The following is a 22,500-nucleotide window of genomic DNA, read 5'->3' as shown; positions in this document are numbered from 1 at the left end:
TGTGTGTAGATGTGTGTGAAGAAAGCCCATATGAAGCGCTGTTTGAAGCCTCTTCATGTCACTCGTTGGACAGTTTGGCCAGCGGGAAGTCGTCAGATAGAGACTCAGGAAGACCGGAGAGTGAAGCGGGAAGGGTGAGACACACTCACACACACTCTCACACACACACACACACACACACACACACACACACATGAACCCAGACAATAAGGCCACTGAAGCAAGTCTCATTAACTGTATGATGGTACAGATACAGCATTGTGGAAAGTGTGCAGTTCCAGGCTCGTCCACTAGATGGAGCCATAATCACACAGCTCTGAAGAACTTTTCCCATTGTGACGATCAGGTATACACTATATCGCCAAAAGTTTTGGGACACCCCTCCAAATCACTGAATTCAGGTGTTGTTTTTCAGGGATTGGGCTCGGCTCCTTAGTTCCAGTGAAAGGAACTCTTAATGCTTCAGCTTCATACCAAGTCGTTTTGGACAATTTCATGCTCCCAACTTTGTGGGAACAGTTTGGGGATGACCCCTTCCTGTTCCAACATGACTGCACACCAGTGACCAAAGCAAGGTCCATAAAGACATGGACGAGTGAGTTTGGTGTGGAGGAACTTGACTGACCTGAACCAGTGTCTGTTAAGTCCTGACCTCAACCTGATGGAACACCTTTAGGATGAATCAGAGCGGAGACTGTGAACCAGACCAAATCTGGGATGTCTGCCTTTACATGCACATGAATGTAATATGGAGTTGGTCCACCCTGTGCAGCTAGAACAGTTTCAACTCTTCTGGGAAAGCTTTCCACAAGGTTTATGGGAATTTTTGACCATTCCTCTAGAAGCGCATTTGTGAGGTCAGGCACTGATGCGGGACAAGAAGGCCTGTCTCACAGTCTCCGCTCTAATTCATCACAAAGGTGTTCTGTGGGGTTGAGGTCAGGACTCGGTGAAGTTCCTCCACACCAAACTCACTCATCCATGTCTTTACGGACCTTGCTTTGGTCACTGGTGTGCAGTCATGTTGGAACAGGAAGGGGTCATCCCCAAACTGTTCCCCCAAAGTTGGGAGCCTGAAATTGTCCAAAATGTCTTGGTATGAAGCTGAAGCATTAAGAGTTCCTTTCACTGGAACTAAGGGGCCGAGACCAACCCCTGAGTTCAATGATTTGAAGGGGTGTCCCAAAACTTTTGGCAATATAGTGTAGAAACACATGAACTAACAAACTAAACTAGCTAAATTGATTCATAGATTTATAAATATATAGATTGTTGGATACATATCTCTATCTGGAAGTGGTTCCATGTTTATGAGGTCCTGGGGTAATTTTCCGTATACAGCAGCTGATGATGTGAATAGAACATATATGACCAGATCATACAAATGTCTGGGTTTATCCAAAACACAAGTCCCCCTGTGGTCATTTTATTCCTGTCCAGATGTGAGGTTTGTCATTCTTGCATCTTGTAACAGAAGAGCACACTCATGACCTTAAGGTGTTCCTTATGTAATGTTGGGAATGTCATCTTCACTATACAGGGTGTTAAATGTGTGTGTGTGTGTGTGTTTGTGTGTGTTACAGTCGTTTGTGAAAGACCGTAATCCACCTCCGTCCCACTCAGGAGGAGCAGCACACGAGGAAGATCTCAGCTCCGAGGTAAACAATAACGCTGCCTTAACGTCGTCATTAAAACATGCCGGTCAATCACACGCTGTCCTGGACAGACCCTGAGTGCGTCTCGGTCAGCTCCCTGGTTCACCTTTTCTGGAATATTAGCTCCCTAAAAATTCCCACAATGCACTGCGGGGAGCACTCGACAGCACTTGTGTGCTAATGTATACACTGCATCAGATTATTTACTTCCCTGAAGACATGATCTATAGAGGCTCATGTTGTTTACTCAATAGACACGCCCACAGAAACATCAGGCACGCCCACTGAAACATCAGACACGCCCACTAGCAGATGCAAGGGTGGTTTCATTTGTTAGTCTGCCTGTTGGAGGTGTAGTGTGCTTAACTCTCTCTCCCTCTCTCTCTCTGTCTCTGTCTCTCTCTCTCTGTCTCTGTCTCTCACTCACTCACTTTCACTCTCACTCTCTCTGTCTCTCTCTCACTCACTTTCACTCTCACTCACTTTCACTCACACTCTCTCTTTCTGTCTCTCTCTCTCTCTCTCTCTCTCTCTCTCTCTCTCTCTCACTCACTCTGTATCTCCCACTCTGCCCCCCCCCAATTTGTCTTGACTCTCGTTTGTGTCTGTGTGTTTGTGTGTGTGTGTCTCTCTCTCTCTCTCTCTCTCTCTCTCTCTCTCTGTCTCCCCCCGTGTCTGTTTTCTCACTCAATCTGTCTGTCTGTCTGTTTCTCTTTCTCCGTCACTTTCTCTCTATTTTTTCCCTGGTCACTCTCTTTGTGGTTGTTTGTGTGTGTGTGTGTGTCTCTCTCTCTCTCTCTCTCTCTCTCTCTCTCACCCCCTCCCCCTCTTCCCCCTCTTCTCTCTGTAGGCGGTCTACACCAGCAGTAGTTTGGATGAGAGAGTGGAAGATGATGACGATCATACATATGAAACGCTGCACACTGCACAGACCAAACACCCCACTGACACACAAACGGGTAACACACACACACACACCATGACTCTGTCTGTACTTTGGCTTTCCTGCTCTACTCTTTCATTGTGGTTCAGTTTGTTCTTTGTGTTAGTTTAATGTTTGTGTGTGATTTTTCTTTTCTCTCTAGATAAGGATTCTTCTGCCAAGTCTTCCAACAACCTCTTACCTCAGGTAATACCTCCAACACTCCAGCTTGATTGTGTGTGTGGGTTGGTGGGTATTTGGTTGGCTGGGTGAGTGTGTGTGTGTGTGTGTTGGGGGGGGGGGGGTGTTTGGCTGGCTGTGTGTTTGTGTGTAATCACACTTTGACTTCTTGTTAAAGCAGAGGAAGACCACTACACCTGGTGAAGTTCGACCTCCTGCCTCAAACACACACACACTGAATCCTCCAAGCAGCACTCTTCCATCTTCTGGAGGTAAGTGTCTGTGCCGTGTGTGTCTGTGTCGTGTGTGTGTGTGTGTCCGTGTCGCATGTTTGTTTGCTGAGTGTCTGACCACGAGCTACACAATGACTATAAACAGAAACATATATTTTTAAGCACACACACACCAGAGAGAGTGAACAATAATCACAGTAATCAGCCATGTACACACTCTTTTCTGCAATAACCGTGTGTGTGTGTGAGTGTGTGTGTGTGTGTGTGATTGAGTGAGTGGGAAGTAGGTGTTGCCTTTCTATCTGAATGGATCAGTCTCACAGGACACATTAGTACACACCCCTCCACCCCCTCCTGTCACAAAACTAACAACTGTATTACCCCACACACACTCTCTCACACACACACACACTTTGACGACCCTTCTTTCCTAAATGCCTGGCAGGCTGCACATGCCATATCAGCTGTAATAGCACTCTGCAGCTGCCCCCCCCCCCCACACACACACACAGCAGGGAGTAAACCAAATGCAAATGTCTGAGCAGTGTGTGTGTGTGTTAGAGTGCGACCTCGCCATTTTCCTGACTAAGACGCGAGGAAACAGGAGTGTGTGTGTTTACAGGTGTGTATTTTATGTACATATATAAGTATATATCTATATGTCTTTCTTTGTTTCATTACAAATGCAGATATGCACTACTTTTGATGCCTACTTTCTAATATGTGGTGGTTTGGGACACAGCATGTGACTTCTGTCCTTCATGCACTTGGTTTGCTTTGTAACTCCACCTGGAAATCTGTGTGTGTGTGTATAACAAGCTGTATGTAACATGTTTCTAGTCTAGTCTCATTCTTGGTGTGTGTGTGTGTGTGCTTCCCAAGATAACGGATTTCTCTAGACTCTAAAAAAGCTGTCACTGTTACAAGAAATGTAATAACATGCATTCTAATGTCAGCAAGTTAGAAGAAGAAGAAGAACTGAGGGCATGAAGCCTTTATTATCGCCCCACACACACTACAGCACAGTGGAATTCTTTTCTTCACATATCCCAGCTGAGGAAGTTGGGGTCAGAATGCAGGGGCAGTTATGATACAGCACCCCTGGAGCAGAGAGGGTTGCTCATTTGCCCAGCAGTGGCAGCTTGGTGGTGCTGGGGATTGAACGCCGATCAACAACCCAGAGCCTTAACCATTTGAGCCACCACTTCCCCAATCACAGTAGTGCGTTAAGACAGACTAATGGAAACAAATTAGTAGACGATCCTTAACTCTAGCACATTAATGTAACTCCCAGAGGCCAAGAATATGGAGTTTGCTCCGGTTTTCTTGTGTTCATGTTGAATGTCTTGGTCATTTCTCACAGTGGTGGTTAACATGAAGGTAGACACTCAGGACCTGAAGTATTTTATAAGGATTTCTGTTTTTTTCTAGCCTACTAGGGGCAATATATTCATAGAAATATGGGGTGGTGGTAGGTCAAGTGGTTAAGGCTCTGCGTCATTGACCGGAAGATCTGGGTTCAAGCCCCGGCACTGCCAATCTGCCACCACTGGGGCCCTTGAGCAAGGCCCTTAACCCACCCTGCTCCAGGGGCGCTGCATCATGGCTGACCCGGCGCACTGACCCCAACTCCCAAGGATGCGAAGAAAGAATTTCATTGTGTAGTAATGTACATGTGACTAATAAAGGCAACTTAAAAGAAAAAACAAAAACAGTCCGCGCAAATGTTTTTATCTTCAGAGTAAATGTTGATATCGGACCCATTGCTGCTCTATGAGATGCCCCAGGTGCTTGTTCTTCTATAAAGAAGCTCAGATGTGAAGGAGTTGATCTTCAACCAGTAATCTGTGTATGGTTATCCAACAGAGAGGAAAAACACACACGTCTAATACACACTGAAAGCCAATAGACTCATTTTATATCAGACTCACGGCCAGAACATCATTCATTTGTTTATACTGAGGCCCCAAAAGTCGATTCCCATTCCACTGGGGGTTCTTGCAGTTATTGTAGAGGTGTTACAGCTCAGAGATGTTTTCAGTAAGTCATGAATGTTGAGCTCACAGAACTCTAGGCCTTGCTCAAGAGGATCACTGATCACACCTTAACCTTAACCACTAAGCTGCCATCTTCTTCTACGTATCGTCTTAGGGAGTGTTTCCTCACCATCATCTCTAGCTTTAGGGACAAATTTTAAAATGTACACTGACCAGGCATAAGATTATGACCAAATATTGTGATGGCCACCAAAACAGCCCTGACCCGTCCTGCACTGTGTATTCTGACACCTTTCTATCAGAACCAGCATTAACTTCTTCAGCAGTTTGAGCAACAGTAGCTCATCTGTTGGATCGGATCACACGGGCCAGCCTTTGCTCCCCACGTGCATCAATGAGCCTTGGCCGCCCATGACCCTGTCACCGGTTCACCACTGTTCCTTCCTTAGACCACTTTTTGCTAGATACTGACCACTGCAGACCGGGAACACCCCACAAGAGCTGCAGTTTTGGAGATGCTCTGATCCAGTGGTCTAGCCATCACAATTTGGCCCTTCGTCAAACTCGCTCAAATCCTTACGCTTGTCCATTTTTCCTGCTTCTAACATCAACTTTGAGGACAGAATGTTCACTTGCTGCCTAATATATCCCACCCACTAACAGGTGCCATGATGAGATCATCAGTCTTATTCACTTCACCTATCAGCAGTCATAATGTTATGGCTGATCTGTCTATAATCCTGAGTTTAGACCTGCATTGTGACCACTGTTCAAAGGGCTTTACAAATGAAACTGAACTGAATTTGCAGATATATGCTTATATAAACAAACCAGCTTGATGAATTCTGTCCTGTATAACAGTTGAGGAGGAGAAGCTAGCCTCTGCCTCGAGTCAACAAGTTCGCCCTTTACTGGAAGGATCGGAATGCAGTATGCGCTTACATCACGTTGTAAATTTTGCCCTGGCACATTTCTGAACGCAACAACGTGTGAAATCTGCCTCCGCGTAGCCGGATATACAGAGAGTATGATTCTGGCTCTGAGGCTCGCTACATACGCTACGTGAGAACGCTAACATGACCGCAAAGTGCGCAAGATGACACGAGTGTTATGCTAACGCGTGATCTGGACTCGTAAACCGCTAATCCGTGAGAGGGCAGCATGACAGGGATTTGAAATGGACACTGATGAGGAGTTTCATCTTCTACTTAGTCAGTCGGCACAGAAAGACGTCAAGCTGACATTTTTCTGCTTGTTTTTTGGGGGCGGAGCAACGCGAGGTCAGTTAGTGATGTCAGTAAATAAGCTCCAATGGCTTTGGAGCAGTTGTGTTCGAGATTAAATGAAGTGCCTGGAAACTTTCAGCCATGGAATCTGCATGTTAAGCGAGATCGCTAGCTAGATAATTAGCTGGTGATGTTTGGTGTAATGTTAAATGTATTACGCACTCTGAAATCTAATCCAGCTCTGGCCCACTTGTGACACACAAGCTACGATAGTTTAAATAGCTGACGTGGTAAATTAGCTAAATTTAGTGACCCTAGGTTGTTAGCGGTAGCAGAAGCACTGGGGTTATTTCGAATTTGCATATCATGAATATTCATAGATCCTGGCAGAAGTGGAGAGATGTTCAGCCGTCTTTGACCATTTAACATAAACATTAAATACATTTTTTATTTTGCCATTTTAATTGTTTAAAGTGCCGTGTTCATTGGTATGTTAACCTTTTTCTACTAGAAATATCCACAGCCAGGTAATGATGTCATAGTGGCATTTCGGCAGCCAGCCAATCAGCTTAAAGCTCACACTCAGTTGATTTTTGAGTATTATTATTATTATTATTGTTAAGTCAGATGGGCGTGCAGAGATTATTGAGCAACTGAACTACAGATAAAACCCTGAATCATTTGTAATTAACCAATTAACTAGTCAGCCAATTAACCAATTAACCAATCACACTGCTTTTAACCAATCACAACACACTGTACTGCTTATAACCAATCAGAACACATGCTACTGCTTTTAACCAATCAGAACATACTGTACTGCTTTTAACCAGTCAGAACACACGCTACTGCTTTTAACCAATCAGAACAAACGCTACTGCTTTTAACCAATCAGAACACACTGTACTGCTTTTAACCAATCAGAACACACGCTACTGCTTTTACTCAGTCAGAACAAACGCTACTGCTTTTAACCAATCAGAACAAACACTACTGCTTTTAACCAATCAGAACAAACACTACTGCTTTTAACCAATCAGAACAAACACTACTGCTTTTAACCAATCAGAACAAACGCTACTGCTTTTAACCAGTCAGAACACACTGTACTGCTTTTAACCAGTCAGAACACGCTACTGATTTTAACCAATCAGAACACACGCTACTGATTTTAACCAATCAGAACACACGCTACTGATTTTAACCAATCGGAACACACGCTACTGATTTTAACCAATCGGAACACACGCTACTGATTTTAACCAATCGGAACACACGCTACTGATTTTAACCAATCGGAACACACGCTACTGATTTTAACCAATCGGAACACACGCTACTGATTTTAACCAATCGGAACACACGCTACTGATTTTAACCAATCGGAACACACGCTACTGATTTTAACCAATCGGAACACACGCTACTGATTTTAACCAATCGGAACACACGCTACTGATTTTAACCAATCGGAACACACGCTACTGATTTTAACCAATCGGAACACACGCTACTGATTTTAACCAATCGGAACACACGCTACTGATTTTAACCAATCAGAACACACTGTACTGCTTTTACTCAATCGGAACAAACGCTACTGCTTTTAACCAATCAGAACACACTGTACTGCTTTTAACCAATCAGAACACACGCTACTGATTTTAACCAATCGGAACACACGCTACTGATTTTAACCAATCGGAACACACGCTACTGATTTTAACCAATCGGAACACACGCTACTGATTTTAACCAATCGGAACACACGCTACTGATTTTAACCAATCGGAACACACGCTACTGATTTTAACCAATCGGAACACACGCTACTGATTTTAACCAATCGGAACACACGCTACTGCTTTTAACCAATCGGAACACACGCTACTGCTTTTAACCAATCGGAACACACGCTACTGCTTTTAACCAATCGGAACACACGCTACTGCTTTTAACCAATCGGAACACACGCTACTGCTTTTAACCAATCGGAACACACGCTACTGCTTTTAACCAATCGGAACACACGCTACTGCTTTTAACCAATCGGAACACACGCTACTGCTTTTAACCAATCGGAACACACGCTACTGCTTTTAACCAATCGGAACACACGCTACTGCTTTTAACCAATCGGAACACACGCTACTGCTTTTAACCAATCGGAACACACGCTACTGCTTTTAACCAATCGGAACACACGCTACTGCTTTTAACCAATCGGAACACACGCTACTGCTTTTAACCAATCGGAACACACGCTACTGCTTTTAACCAGTCGGAACACACGCTACTGCTTTTAACCAGTCGGAACACACGCTACTGCTTTTAACCAGTCGGAACACACGCTACTGCTTTTAACCAGTCGGAACACACGCTACTGCTTTTAACCAGTCGGAACACACGCTACTGATTTTAACCAATCGGAACACACGCTACTGATTTTAACCAATCGGAACACACGCTACTGATTTTAACCAATCGGAACACACGCTACTGCTTTTAACCAGTCGGAACACACGCTACTGATTTTAACCAGTCAGAACACACTGTACTGCTTTTAACCAGTCAGAACACATCATCAACACAAATCATAGAGTCTTGCTCTAAGGAAGTGTGCTACACTGCACTCTATAATAACTCTGTGTGTGTGTATTTTCATTTCTCGCAAGGGTTTGGGTGGACCCCACACTGCATGACTTCATCGAACTATAAACACACCCACACACTTTTTCCTTACACACACTCAGACTCTCGGTGGCTGCATCCCAAATCACACACACACACACACACACACACACACGAGCATTTTAAATAAGACTAAAATATTTTCCTGAATGTCTGCGGTAACCTTAAAAACTTTAATGCCTTTGGTGGTTAACAGAGGAGTATGTGATTTGGGACACAGCCATTAACTGGGTGATAGAGCAAGTGTGTGTTTCAGTCCATCCACGATTGAGGATGTTGCCCCAATCACATACTTCTGAATTATTTCCTATGACAAGATGTTGTGTCCTTGTTGCTATGGCAATAAGGAAAGTTTGCACTATACGGATTAGTGTGCAATGCAATTTGGGATGCAGCCCACGACTATGAGGTGTTAAAGCAACGGCAGGGCTCGAGCTGCAGTGCAAAAGGGGGGATGGGGTGGTGGTGGTGGTGGGGAGTTATGAGAGGTCCTTCCATAGCTTTCTGTGATTGGTTGAGGCATTTTTTTTGGTGATGTCATCCAGCTCCTCTTCAGAACGTTAAACAGAACAGTGTGACGTCGGCGCAGTTGTGCATTTTGTGTAACGTTGCTTTCTTACATTGGACACAGCTCGGGTCTGTTTCTTGAGGATAGAGGTTAGAGGTCGACCGTGACATCACTGCCTGTTACCAAACACCATGACCTTCTTACACACCCGTGTACTGTCTCTCTCTCTCTCTCTCTCTCACACACACACACACACACACACGTCTCTTCTCTTCTAGCCACTTCAGCATGTGTTATGGCTCTCTGCCCGGCTGCCTGGTGTGTGTCTGAGGTACAGAGCTGAGTTAGAGTTACGTGTGTGTGTGTGTGTGTGTGTGTGTGTGGTGTGTTAAATGTGGAGAATGGCTCCTCGAGGACGGTGCTCCGCTTAAGGTGAGAGAAGGAAAGAAAATCAAGAGGAGCTTTTAGGGGTTATTTCTATGAGAAATCATGTGTGTGTGTGTGAGCCATGTTGCTGTTGAGCTTTAGCGTTTTAAAGTTGTCTAGCTTGTTTGAAGAAGTAGAATAAGAGAAAAGGGCAGGAAGAGTATGAGAGAGAGAGAGAGATTTGAAGAGAAAGAGACAGTAAAGAGAAGAGGAGACAGCCAGCAAGGTGTCAGGGACAGATAGACAGACAACAAACAAACAAAGGAAAAAGAATAGAAAGAGAATGAGGGAGAGACAAAAGGATGAGTAGAAAGAGAGACGGATTAGCAGATAGATACAGACAGGAGGAGATGGATGACAAGAAAATGGCAGATGAATGCAAATGATTAACAGATCAGAGAGACAGACAAATAGTAGAAAGAGACAGATTTGTAGAGAGACAGATATTTATCGAAATGGAGACAAACTAATAGCAAGAAAAAACAGATTCATTGATAGAGAGACAGACATGAATAGACAGATTTAATAAAAAAAAAGAGACAGATGCATGGAGAGAAAGACAGATAAATAAAGAAAAGAGTTGACTAAAGAGAGACAAACTAGGGGTTAATAGAGACAGATTAACAGGAAGAGAAATGGATTTAGTGATAGAGAGAGAGAGAGAGAGAGAGAGAGAGAGAGAGAGAGAGATGAATAGAGAGACAGAGACAGATGTTGGTTCTGAGAGAAACAGAGAGAGTTCCACACACTAGAAGAATGTCAGCTGTGTCCAGTTGTCTGTCTGTCTCTCTCTCTCTCTCTCTTCCTCTCTCTCTCTTCCTCTATCTCTCTCTCTCTGTCTCACTCTCTTCTGTCCCAAACTGCAGACAATAGCAGATCTGTTCCACAGGGATGTGGGTGGATTCAGCTTAGCTGAAGCAGATATCACACTCTAAAACATTCCTTCTCTCTTTTCCTCTTCTTTGTCTGTCTGCCTCTCTGTCTGTCTGTCTGTCTCTCTCTCCCCCTCCGTCTGTCTGTCCTCCTCGTCTCTGTAACAGACAGCTCAGCCGTGCCAGAGCAGTTCACCGGTCTTCTTCACGGATCTTCGCCTGTAGTTGACACACGGGAAGGAGTGGAGCCTTCGCGGTTGCCCTCTGATCGAGGGGCCCCTAAGTGCCCGCCGCCGGTTTCCATGGCAACCGTCCGGCCCGACCCGGACCCCAAGGCTATCTACGCTACTGTGAACAAAGAACCGCGCGACTCGCCGAGCCGGAACCGTCCCGGAGACCTGAAGCTCTCTCGCAGCCTGTCCAAATCTGACTCGGACCTTCTGTCGACTCCCCCCACTGAAGAGGAGGCAGGGCTGAGTGGCCGCAGCGAATCTATGTCCAGCTGCAGCGCAGCCAAGAGGAGGATGGAGAAATCGCCGTCATTCACATCAGAGTGGGACGAGGTAAGGAGAAGCGGTCAGGGTGTGGAGCAGGTGTGATTGGGGGTTAAGTATATTTTAATTTTATTTTACAGTTTGGATTTTTTGCAAATAAATTAAAGGGTTAACATCTTCAGGACTGTAGAACAGTGTCTCTGATAAACACTCCTATGAAGAAGATATCAGGGAAAGCATTACACACACCACCACAGCAGAGCTTGTGTTGAACAGAGCATGGTTTACATATTCACAGTGAAGGAGGCGTGGCCTCTGTGCCTGTCAGTCTCAGTGAAGGAGGTGTACTTAAACCCTGCTCTGTTCAACACAAGCTCTGCTGTGGTGGTGTGTGTAATGCTTTCCCTGATATTCTCTTTATAAGAGTGTTTATCTCACAGCACGGGTGTATTTTCGAATCTCTGTGCCTTCTGTGTCTGTCAGACTCCATGAACGAGGCGTGGTCTCTGTACCTGCCAGACCCGGTGAAGGGACATGGCCTCTCTGATTAGTTCCAGCAAAGGAGATATGGCCTCTGTGCCATTAGTCTTTGTGAAAGAGGCCTGTGTATGAAAAAGGCATGGCGCCTTTTCAGTCTCAGTGAAGGAGGTGTGGTCTCTCTGCCATCTGAAACAGTGAAGGAGGTGTGGCCTCTGTGCCTGTCAGTCTCAGTGAAGGAGGTGTGGTGTCTTTGCCATCCTTCACAGTGAAGGAGGTGTGGCCTCTGTGCCTGTCAGTCTCAGTGAAGGAGCTGTGGTCTCTGCCATCCGACACAGTGAAGGAGGCGTGGCCTCTGTGCCTCTTAGATTCGGTGAAGGAGGTGTGGTCTCTTTGCCATCTGACACAGTGAAGGAGGTGTGGTCTCTTTGCCATCCTACACAGTGAAGAAGGTGTGGTGTCTCTGCCATCAAACACAGTGAAGGTGGTGTGCCCTCTGTGCCTGTCAGTCTCAGTGAAGGAGGTGTGGTGTCTCTGCCATCCTACACAGTGAAGGAGGTATGGTCTCTTTGCCATCCTTCACAGTGAAGGAGGTGTGGTCTCTGCCATCTAACACAGTGAAGGAGGCGTGGCCTCTGTGCCTGTCAGTCTCAGTGAAGGTGTGGCCTCTGCTTCAGTCTCAGTGAAGGAGGTGTGACTTTTCTGTCTCTTGCTCTGTGTCTCTATCAGTGTATCTGTCTCCTTGGTCACGACTGGCTGGCTTGCTTTGACTGACCACACATTGCATATGTGTGTATGAATGAGAGAGAAAGAGAGAGAGAGAGTTACAAAGCCTGCTTATGCTAATCCAGCACTTTTGTTTAGGGAAAAAAGGGAGGACACACACACACACACACACTTTCACTCTCTCTCTCACACTCACATGGATGTGCGGAGGCTGATATTCCGAGTGTGAAGGAGTGTGTTCTCTCATCCTTTCTCCTGTTCCCTCTCACCCTGCACCTTTCTAATGGCTGCTGTCAGATCTGCGTTTGTGAGTATCTCTTTCACCGAGACAAAATGCTATTGTAGTGTAGTGTGTGTGTGTAGTGTGCAGTTTGGGACAGAGCCACACACTGAGCGGTTGACATAGGAATTGGAAAAGTGTTGCTAAATGCTTTAGCTAACATTGTGCTCTATATGCAGTGTAGTTATTTTGACCCAAATGCAATTTGGGATACAGCCTGTGAGTCTGCATTGTAGGGACTTGAGGCTGTTTAGCTGGTGTTACATGGTTTGGGATGGAGCCACACACACACACACACCAGTTGCCATGTTAGATGTTGTGCTGTTTATTATCTGTAGTGTGCACTACAGTGGATGTACTGTTTATGATAGCATGTGGTTTAGGTCATGATAAGTTGGTTTAACCCAGGCTGTGTCTCAAATCTCATATAGTGCAGTAATTTACAACGGTCTGCTAAAAGGGTCAACCAGTCACATACTGGTCATTTCTCAAAGAAAAGGGAAGGGTTATGTTGGATGTTACAGACTTAGCAAGCTAGCATGACTTTCAAAATAGTGTGCGCTACAGGTGGTACACTCTATGTGGTTTGTGACACAGCACATGGTGATGGTTTGGGTAAAGACAGATGCTGTAGTTCGACTTCTTTTGTAGACCTTGTTTTGTATTCCTCTGTGTGTGTGTGTGTGTGTGTGTGTGTGAGGCAGAGGGAGAGAAAGTGCCTCTTGACGTCTTTTGTTTCCAGAACCTGGCACACACTCATTCTTTGCCCACGTCTGCTGGAGTGTCTTACACACTCTTTTAGACACACACACACACACACACACGCACACACGCACATCATGGCTACTCCTCAGCTGTTGACCTGTGACTCTTTCTCGATCTTTGACCTGTTGATTGTTTGAGGTTGATTACCATGACGAGGCCTCAGCCGTCACAGTGGGAGAGAGTTCCTCCTCTCTGTCTGTCTCTCTAAAAAAGTCTTCCATCTTTGACCTCTTTCCTTCCTTTTTCCTTTCTTTTTTCTCTTCCTCTTCCCTCTTTAATTTTATTAACTCAACATTTTTTCCCCATTTTCACTTCCTGTTGTGTTCCAGTCTTCTGTGCTCATCCTTCCTCTATTCTTTTTCTTCTTTCCTATCTTTCTTTTCTCCTTTGTCTTTTCTTTGTCCCATCCTCTATTTGTCTTTTGTTTATTTAGTAATTTTTCCTCCTTCCTTCTGTTCTTTAATTTTTTTGTCACTTCTTAATTTTTTTTATTTTTATTTTTGTTGCCTTCCTTCTTACTTTTGTCTTTTTCCCATAATCCCTTTTTTAAATTTAGTTTTCCTTCCTTCTACAATTCACTTTTGTTACATTTTATTTTCCTTCCTTCCTTCCTTCAATTTTTTCCCCTTCCTTCCTTCCTTCCTTCCTTCCTTCCTTCCTTCCTTCCTTCCTTCACTTTTTATTTCTCTTCTTTCCTTCCTTCCTTCCTTCCTTCCTTTTTTATTCCTGCACTTTTTTTCCTTCCTTCCTTCCTTCCTTCACTTTTTTTATTTCCTTCCTTCCTTCCTTCCTTCCTTCCTTCCTTCCTTCCTTCCTTCCTTCCTTCCTTCCTTCCTTCCTTCACTTTTTATTTTCCTTCCTTCCTTCCTTTCTTCCTTCCTTTCTTTCCATAACTTTTTATTTTTCTTCCTTCCTTGCTTCCTTCCTTTTTTATTCCTTCACTTTTAATTTTTTTTCCTTCCTTCCTTCCTTCCCTTTTGATTTTCCTTTATTATCCTTCCTTTCTTTGTGTTTATGTGAAAGTTGATTTTGTCCCAGCAGACACAGAGGCGGTACTCATCCGATTGGCCGAGACACTCACCCAAACGCAACGTAAGATTATTTACTCCTCCACTGCCCTCCTGTCTCCCTGCCCTCCTGTCTCACTGCACTGCTGTCTCTCTCTCTACCAGCCTCTATATTCAGATCATGTAGCTTGACGCATGGACGGGTGAAGGGCCGAAGTTTCTCAGTAGGTGTGAATATTCAGACCTGACTCTGAATATTACGAAATACAAACATTACTTTCTGGTTTCATCACTTCCTGTTTGGATTCTAAAAGCCAGCTCGTTTCCTTCAGTTGGCTGAAAGCTGCTTATGAATAATCATGGAGTGTGTTGATATGCAGGAGGTTAGAGATGTTTATTCTGATCTCTTCTGTTTCAGCTGTGCTGTGAGCTCCAACATGGGGACTTTTATCAGAGAGTTGTGAGCTTTGAGTGCTAATATACCCTCCCTCATATACCCTCCATAATATACCCTCCCTACTATACCCTCCCTACTATACCCTCTCTAATATACCCTCCCTACTATACCCTCCCTACTATACCCTCTCTAATACAGTGAGGAAAAAATAATTTGATCCCCTGCTGATTTTGTACGTTTGCCCACTGACAAAGAAATGATCAGTCTGTAATTTTAATGGTAGGTTTATCTGAACAGTGAGAGACAGAATAACAACAAAAAAATCCAGAAAAACACATTTCAAAAAATTTATACATTGATTTGCATTTTATTGAGTGAAATAAGTATTTGACCCCTTTGCAAAACATGACTTAGTACTTGGTGGCAAACCCTTGCTGGCAATCACAGACGTCAGACATTTCTTGTAGTTGGCCACCAGGTTTGCACACAAGGAATTTGGGCCCACTCCTCTTTGCAGATCCTCTCCAAGTCATTAAGGTTTTGTGGCTGACCCTTCAGCTCCCTCCACAGATTTTCTATGGGATTAAAGTCTGGAGACTGGCTAGGCCACTACAGGACCTTAATGTGCTTCTTTTTGAACCACTCCTTTGTTGCCTTGGCTGTGTGTTTTGGGTCATTGTCAGGCTGGAATATCCATCCATGACCTATTTTCAATGCCCTGGCTGAGGGAAGGAGGTTCTCACTCAAGATTTGAAGGTACATGGCTCCATCCATCGTCCCTTTGATGCGGTGCGGTTGTCCTGTCCCCTTAGCAGAAAAACACCCCCAAAGCATAATGTTTCTACCTCCATGTTTGACGGTGGGGATGGTCATAGGCAGCATTCCTTCTCCTCCAAACACGGCGAGTTGAGTTGATGCCAAAGAGCTGGATTTTGGTTTCATTTGACCACAACACTTTCACCCAGTTCTCCTCTGAATCATTCAGATGTTCACTGGCAAACGTCAGATGAGCCTGTACATGTGCTTTCTTCAGCAGGGGGACCTTGCGGGCGCTACTGGATTTCAGTCTTCCATGGCATAGTGTGTTACGAATTGTTTTCTTGATGATTATGGTCCCAGCTGCCTTGAGATCATTGACAAAATCCTCCAGTGTAATTCTGGGCTGATTCCTCGCCGTTCTCATGATCACTGAAACTCCATGAGGTGAGATCTTGCATGGAGCCCCAGACCGAGGAAGATTGACAGTCCTTTTGTGTTTCTTCCATTTGGGAATAATCGCACCAACTGTTGTCACCTTCTCACCAAGCTGCTTGGCGATGGTCTTGTAGCTCATTCCAGCCTTGTGTAGGTCTACAATCTTGTCCCTGACATCCATGGACAGCTCTTTGGTCTTGGCCATGATGGAGAGTTTGGAATCTGATTGATTGCTTCCTTCTGTGGACAGGTGACTCTCCCCGAGAGTGCTCCTACTGTAATCTCAGCTCCTTACCTGTATAAAAGACACCTGGGAGCCGGAAATCTTTCTGATTGTTAGGGGGTCAAATACTTATTTCACTCATTAAAATGCAAATCAATGTAGAACTTTTTTGAAATGTGTTTTTCTGGATGTTTTTGTTGTTATTCTGTCTCTCACTGTTCAAATAAACCTACCATTAAAATTACAGACTGATCATTTCTTTGTCAGTGGGCAAACGTACAAAATCAGCAGGGGATCAAATAATTATTTCCCTCACTGTACACCCTCCCTAATATATCCTTCCTAATATACCCTCCCTCCTATATCTGCCCTAATATACCCTCCCTAATATACCCTTCCTAATATACCCTCCCCACTATACCCGCCCTAATATACCCTCCCTAATATACCCTTCCTAATATACCTTCCCTAATATACCCTTCCTAATATACCTTCCCTAATATACCCTTCCTAATATACCTTCCCTAATATACCCCTACTAATATACCCTCCATAATATACCCTCCCCACTATACATGCCATAATATACCCTTCCTAATATACCCTTTCTAATTTACCCTTCCTAATATACCCTCCCCACTTTACCTGCCCTAATACACCCTTCCTAATATACCCTTCCTATCAATCTTCCCTAATATACCCTTCCTATAACCCTCTCTATTAATCCACCTTAATATACCCTTCCTAATATACCCTCCCCAATATACCCTCCCCACTTGACCTGCCCTAATATATATCCTCCCCACTACACTTTCCCTAATAAACCCCCCTATTAATCTTGCCTAATATACCCTCCCTAATAACCCTCCCTATTAATCTTCCCTAATATACCCACCCTAATAACCCTCCTAAAAATATACCCACCCTAATAACCCTCCTAAAAATATACCCTTCCTAATAACCCTCCCTATTAATCTTCCCTAATATACCCACCCTAATAATCCTCCTAAAAATATACCCTTCCTAATAACCCTCACTATTAATCTTTCCTAATATACCCTCTTTAATATACTCTCCCTATAAATCTTCCCTAATATACCCTCCCTAATAATCCTCCTAAAAATATACCCTTCCTAATAACCCTCACTATTAATCTTTCCTAATATACCCTCTTTAATATACTCTCCCTATAAACCTTCCCTAATATACCCTCCCTAATAATCTTCCTGAAAATATACCCTCTCTAATATACCCTCCCTAATATACCCTCCCTATTAATCCTGTTATGTATCCCCCCAATAACCCTCCCGAAAATATGCCCTCCCTATTAATCCTCCATAATGTACCCTCCCTAATATACCTTTCTAATATATCCTCCCTATTTAACCCTTCCTAATTAACCCCTTTCTAATATACCCTCCCTAATATACCTTTCTAATATACCCTCCCTGAAAACCCCTTCCTAAAAAATCCTCCCTAGAGAAGAGGGTGTGATTCTGTATATCTGTTTGTCTGTCTGTCTGTCTATCCATCCATCAGTCTATCTATCTGTCAGTCTATCTATGTATCCGTCTGTCGACTGTACCTCTATCCATCCATTTATCCCTCTACCTGTCTGTCTCTGTTTTTTATAAACAGCAGAGAAAGTTAATGATTAAAATCTGTTATCGGCAGTTTCGGATATCTATCTCTCTTTCTGTCTCTCACTGTCTCTGTATCTCTCCAAAACTGGAATAATCCATTCCGGCTCATTAGGGGGAGGATGTGTCATCTCATCTTTCTCTCTCTGTCTGAAGCTGAAATGACTTTTCTCTGAATGTGGGTAGCTGCTCATATTTGGCTGTGTTGCTTTAGCATGTGGGGTTTAGCATGTGACTAATACTGCTGAAAAGATTGATGATCTTTGATGATGGAATATGGCATCCTACGAGCAGCTTTATTTTTTCCCCCAGGCTGCTTTTATTTCCTGGATTTCAGTGCCTGAAGATGGATTCTTTACTCATTAATGACGAGAGTGTTGATTTGCCAGTCAGCTCACATCCTCGCTCTCGCGTCTTATCTGCTCAGCGCTAAGTCTCTCACGTTATTAAATAAGCTCCAGGTTTGATGTTATTTCTGTCGTCTGCTTGTCTCCGTTTCAGATTGAGAAGATCATGACGCTAATCGGAGCGGGATTCGACTTCCCTAAAGAGCAGGAGAGCAGCTTGACAGGTACAACCCGTTAACTTTGTCTGTATCTTATTTTAATCCTGCGCTCGCTCAGGCAGCCATGATTATGCTTTAGCGTCTCACATCCTCCAGCCTCGCCCAGCTTCACTCTCACTGCAAACCCTGCTGCTTTGTTACATCTTGTGTGAACGTGAGAACCATGGCTTTGTTTCTGTGCGTGTGAGATCCGACATTAACGAGGCAATCACTGCTCATTTCTCTGGGGAGGACAAAAAGGGCGTGGCCTAAAGCGTCACATGACCACTGTGTTAACGTGGTGTTATGTGCATCTGCAAAAATATTTTCGTGTGTATTCTGATGAAGGTGATGTGTTTAATATTTTAAGCCATGACAGAGGGAGATAGATAGAGAGATAGATAGACTGATTGATTGACTGATAGACAGATAGATAGAAAGATAGATAGACAGGCGGATGGATGGATCAAAAGATGGATAGACAGGCAGATGGATGGGTCGGTAGATGAATGGAGAGATAGATGGGTAGACAGATGGCTAGATAGACGGATGGGTAGGTAAATGGCTGGATAGACGAGCAGATAGATGGATAATTGGATGTAGATAGATAGATAGAGAGAGAGAGACAGACAGGCGGATGGATGGGTAGATGGATGAAGGGATAGATGGATGGGTAGATAAATGTATGGATAGAAGCAGATATGTGGATAATTGGAGGGAGGGAGGGAGGGAGGGAGGGAGGGAGGGAGGGAGGGATGGATGGATGGATGGATGGATAGATAGATAGATAGATAGATAGATAGATAGATAGATAGATAGATAGATAGATAGATAGATAGATAGATAGATAGATAGATAGACAGACAGACAGACAGACAGGCGGATGGATGGGTAGATGGATGAAGGGATAGACGGATGGGTAGATAAATGGATGGATAGAAGCAGGTATGTGGATAATTGGATGGAGAGATAGATAGAATAAATGAATAAATAAATTTTTTTGTAGATTTATGAGTAGACAGATAGATGGACGAGTAGATAGATGGAGTGATAGATAGATTGATAGACAGGTAGAAGGATAAATGGATGGATCGAAGGATTGATAGATAGATAGACAGACAGACATAGATTGAAAGACAGGCAGATGGATGGATGGATGGATCAAAAGATGGATAGACAGGCAGATGGATGGGTAGATAGATAGATAAATGGATAGATGGGTAGGTAGGTAGGTAGGTAGGTAGGTAGGTAGATAGATAGATAGATAGATAGATAGATAGATAGATAGATAGACTGATTGTTTAAAACAAATATCTTCTCTTGTCTATTGAAATGGAAGGAGAATATGGAAGCATTACAACATGATTGTTAGGATAAAAAGTTAGGTTAGGTTAGGAAGATTTATCCGCAGTCTTGTGTCAGTCTTGTCTCAACCAAGTCACTGGGGTTTATTTTATTTCCTTCCTCTTGTTTTTTCCACAAGGGCTGGGGATGATATCGGATCAGTCAGTGGGGGACTGGCTGGAGCGGACTGGCCTGCCGCAGTACGAGAGCAAACTGCTGCTGAACGGCTTTGATGACCTGAGATTCATGGTGAGAGAAACACACGTTAGTTTACAGTATTTTATACACAATCAGAATTAATCTTTTATTATTATTATTATAGAGGAGTTAACAGACTACAGGTGTCCTAGCTATTAGTAACGAGCTAGCAGCTTAACACGTGTTAGCCTACTCTTGCTCTAGATACTCTGGATACTAGCTAGCTACCCACTAATTTTTGCTTTTTTATTTTATTTATAAGTGGAAGCAGGAAAGATGAGAATTAAAGATGGATAGACACACTACAGTCATGTAAGATCCAGGAGGCGGAGCTTCGGGAGCATAAATGATCAATTTTTGCTAACACGTCTTTAATCAGTATTAATTTTTTACCACTATAGATAGATAAATAGACGGATGGATGGATAGATGGATAGATAGATAGATGGATAGATAGATAGATAGATAGATAGATAGATAGATAGATAGATAGATAGATAGATAGATAGATAGATAGATAGACAGACAGACACAGACAGACAGAGACGGATGGATGGATAGATAGACGGATAGATAGATAGACGGACGGACGGACGGACGGATAGATAGACAGACAGACAGACAGACAGACAGACAGACAGACAGACAGACAGACGGATGGATGGATGGACAGATAGATAGGTTTAGCTTTATTTCTTTATTTCAAATGGATCAGTTTACTGGTTCATGTAGAAATCTGAATGTAGAATGTCAGTTGAGGAGTCCTGAACAACAAAACAGAGAATTTAAAGTGTGTGTGTGCAGGGGAGTAACGTGATGGAGGAGCAGGATCTGAAGGAGATTGGGATCACAGATGCGACTCACAGGAGGAAACTTCTGAACGCTGCTCGCACACTGCCCAAGGTGTCTCTCTTAAACACACACACACACACACACTATTCATCTGTAATATCTCAAGGAATTGAATGGTCTCCCTAACAATCTGTGGATGGGACTATAATCAGCTCAGACGTCCTCAGTATCTGAAATTCAGTGTAAATAAGTCCTTTATGTGTGGCTCGGAGTTGTAGTGGATCAAGAACTATTTCCCTGGAGCAACATGTGTGAGAGAGGAACACACACACACATTTCTACACAAGGGCTGTGTTTTTAGGAGGTGGGAGGAAACTGGAGAAGAGGAATATTACTTCATTTACTACAATCAAAATGTTCTAACCTTTATGTATTATGGCTTTTTGACTCTGTGTGTGTGTGTAGGTTAAAGGATGTGAGGGCAGTGTGCCTCTCTCTTCTTGGTTAGACTCGTTGGGTCTAAGTGAATATCTACACAGCTTTCTGCAAAGCGGATACAACACACTCGAGGCGGTGAGGAACCTGTGGGAGCTCGAGATAGTCAACGTGAGTGCGCAAACACACACACACACACACTTGGTTTTTCTAGATATATATTTGGGTTTGAACTCAAAAGATGAATATAGACTAAGTATTGATGCTTTTTGTGTAGCAGCTAAAAAAAACATCCCATAATATTATAACATTTGTGGGAGCTCAATATAGTTATTGTGAAGAATTAAATTATTTCAATCTAATTTTATTTCATTTAAATGTATCTCGTGATACCTGTAAAGAGACACGGTTTCAATAGTTTTTGCCCCAAGCTACAAGAGCATTAGAGAGATCAGATACTGAGGAGGTCTGGGGTTCAGTCAGTGTTGTCAGTGTTCCAGTTCATCCTTGAGGTATTCAGTGGGGTTGAGTCAGGGAACAGTTCAGGATACTCCAGTTCTTCCAGTCCAACCTTCACACACCATGTCAGCAATATGTATTTATTGCAGTATTTAGAGTGTGTGTGTGTGTGTGTGTGTGTGTGTGTGTGCAGGTGCTGAAGATCACCTTGTTGGGACACAGGAAGAGGATTATCGCGTCATTAACTGAGCGACTGTATGATGAGCCACCAGTGAAACCACCTCGACTCTCTCAGATCAGAGTGAGACATCCAAACACACACACACAGACACACAGAGTTTAACTTTTGTATTACTGTCTGGTTAATTATTACAAATTATTTGTGTGTGTGTTTTAGTGTACTGATCTGATGCCTCAGGCGTCATCCTCTGCTCTGGGTCTATCAGACTCCTACACACATCGCTCCATGGATCCTGCAGGAGATTCTGGGAGGACAAAGGGGGCAGAGTCAGACTATGAGCTATCAGTCAAATCCAGAGCACAGGTACACACCCGCCAAGACTGATTTACATGAACCTTCTGCATGTGGGAGAGGCGTGCGGAAGGGACTCATGGATATTCGTAGCTCACACACAAGTATATGCTGATTAGTTTACACGTTTACACAGGGAGTGTGAGTTTAAGCCCAAGCTGCTGACTGGCCAGAGCTGTTGAAACACTTATTGCTAAAAGGTTCAGAAAACTAACATGTAATTAGACACATAAAATAACAATCACTGATTTCACTTATCTTAGAGTGGTCGGGAAGATTGATG

General features: G+C 43.7%; 1 protein-coding gene across 8 annotated transcripts in view; it reads left to right on the top strand.

Moving 5' to 3' along the window:
• The window catches only part of LOC131365611 (ankyrin repeat and SAM domain-containing protein 1A), a 58,342-nt gene that overhangs the window by 27,727 nt on the left and 8,115 nt on the right, over window positions 1-22,500 (top strand). For 4 of the 8 annotated variants that reach the window (XM_058409302.1, XM_058409300.1, XM_058409298.1 and 1 more), the window contains 13 exons: window positions 1-134; window positions 1,584-1,658; window positions 2,506-2,614; window positions 2,741-2,784; window positions 2,936-3,029; window positions 10,879-11,273; window positions 14,491-14,544; window positions 18,415-18,484; window positions 19,941-20,050; window positions 20,804-20,902; window positions 21,257-21,397; window positions 21,879-21,986; window positions 22,083-22,229. The exon at window positions 1-134 is cut by the window's left edge and continues 3 nt beyond it. In XM_058409302.1, coding sequence (XP_058265285.1) covers window positions 1-134; window positions 1,584-1,658; window positions 2,506-2,614; window positions 2,741-2,784; window positions 2,936-3,029; window positions 10,879-11,273; window positions 14,491-14,544; window positions 18,415-18,484; window positions 19,941-20,050; window positions 20,804-20,902; window positions 21,257-21,397; window positions 21,879-21,986; window positions 22,083-22,229 — 1,580 coding nt within the window. The remainder of the gene's footprint in view (window positions 135-1,583; window positions 1,659-2,505; window positions 2,615-2,740; window positions 2,785-2,935; window positions 3,030-10,878; window positions 11,274-14,490; window positions 14,545-18,414; window positions 18,485-19,940; window positions 20,051-20,803; window positions 20,903-21,256; window positions 21,398-21,878; window positions 21,987-22,082; window positions 22,230-22,500) is intronic. The other 4 variants (XM_058409301.1, XM_058409303.1, XM_058409297.1 and 1 more) reach the window with 3 other exon arrangements.

This window comes from Hemibagrus wyckioides, linkage group LG15 (genome assembly GCF_019097595.1).
Source record: "Hemibagrus wyckioides isolate EC202008001 linkage group LG15, SWU_Hwy_1.0, whole genome shotgun sequence".
Classification (NCBI taxonomy): Eukaryota; Metazoa; Chordata; class Actinopteri; order Siluriformes; family Bagridae; genus Hemibagrus; species Hemibagrus wyckioides.
This window is presented reverse-complemented; position numbering and strand designations above follow the sequence as displayed.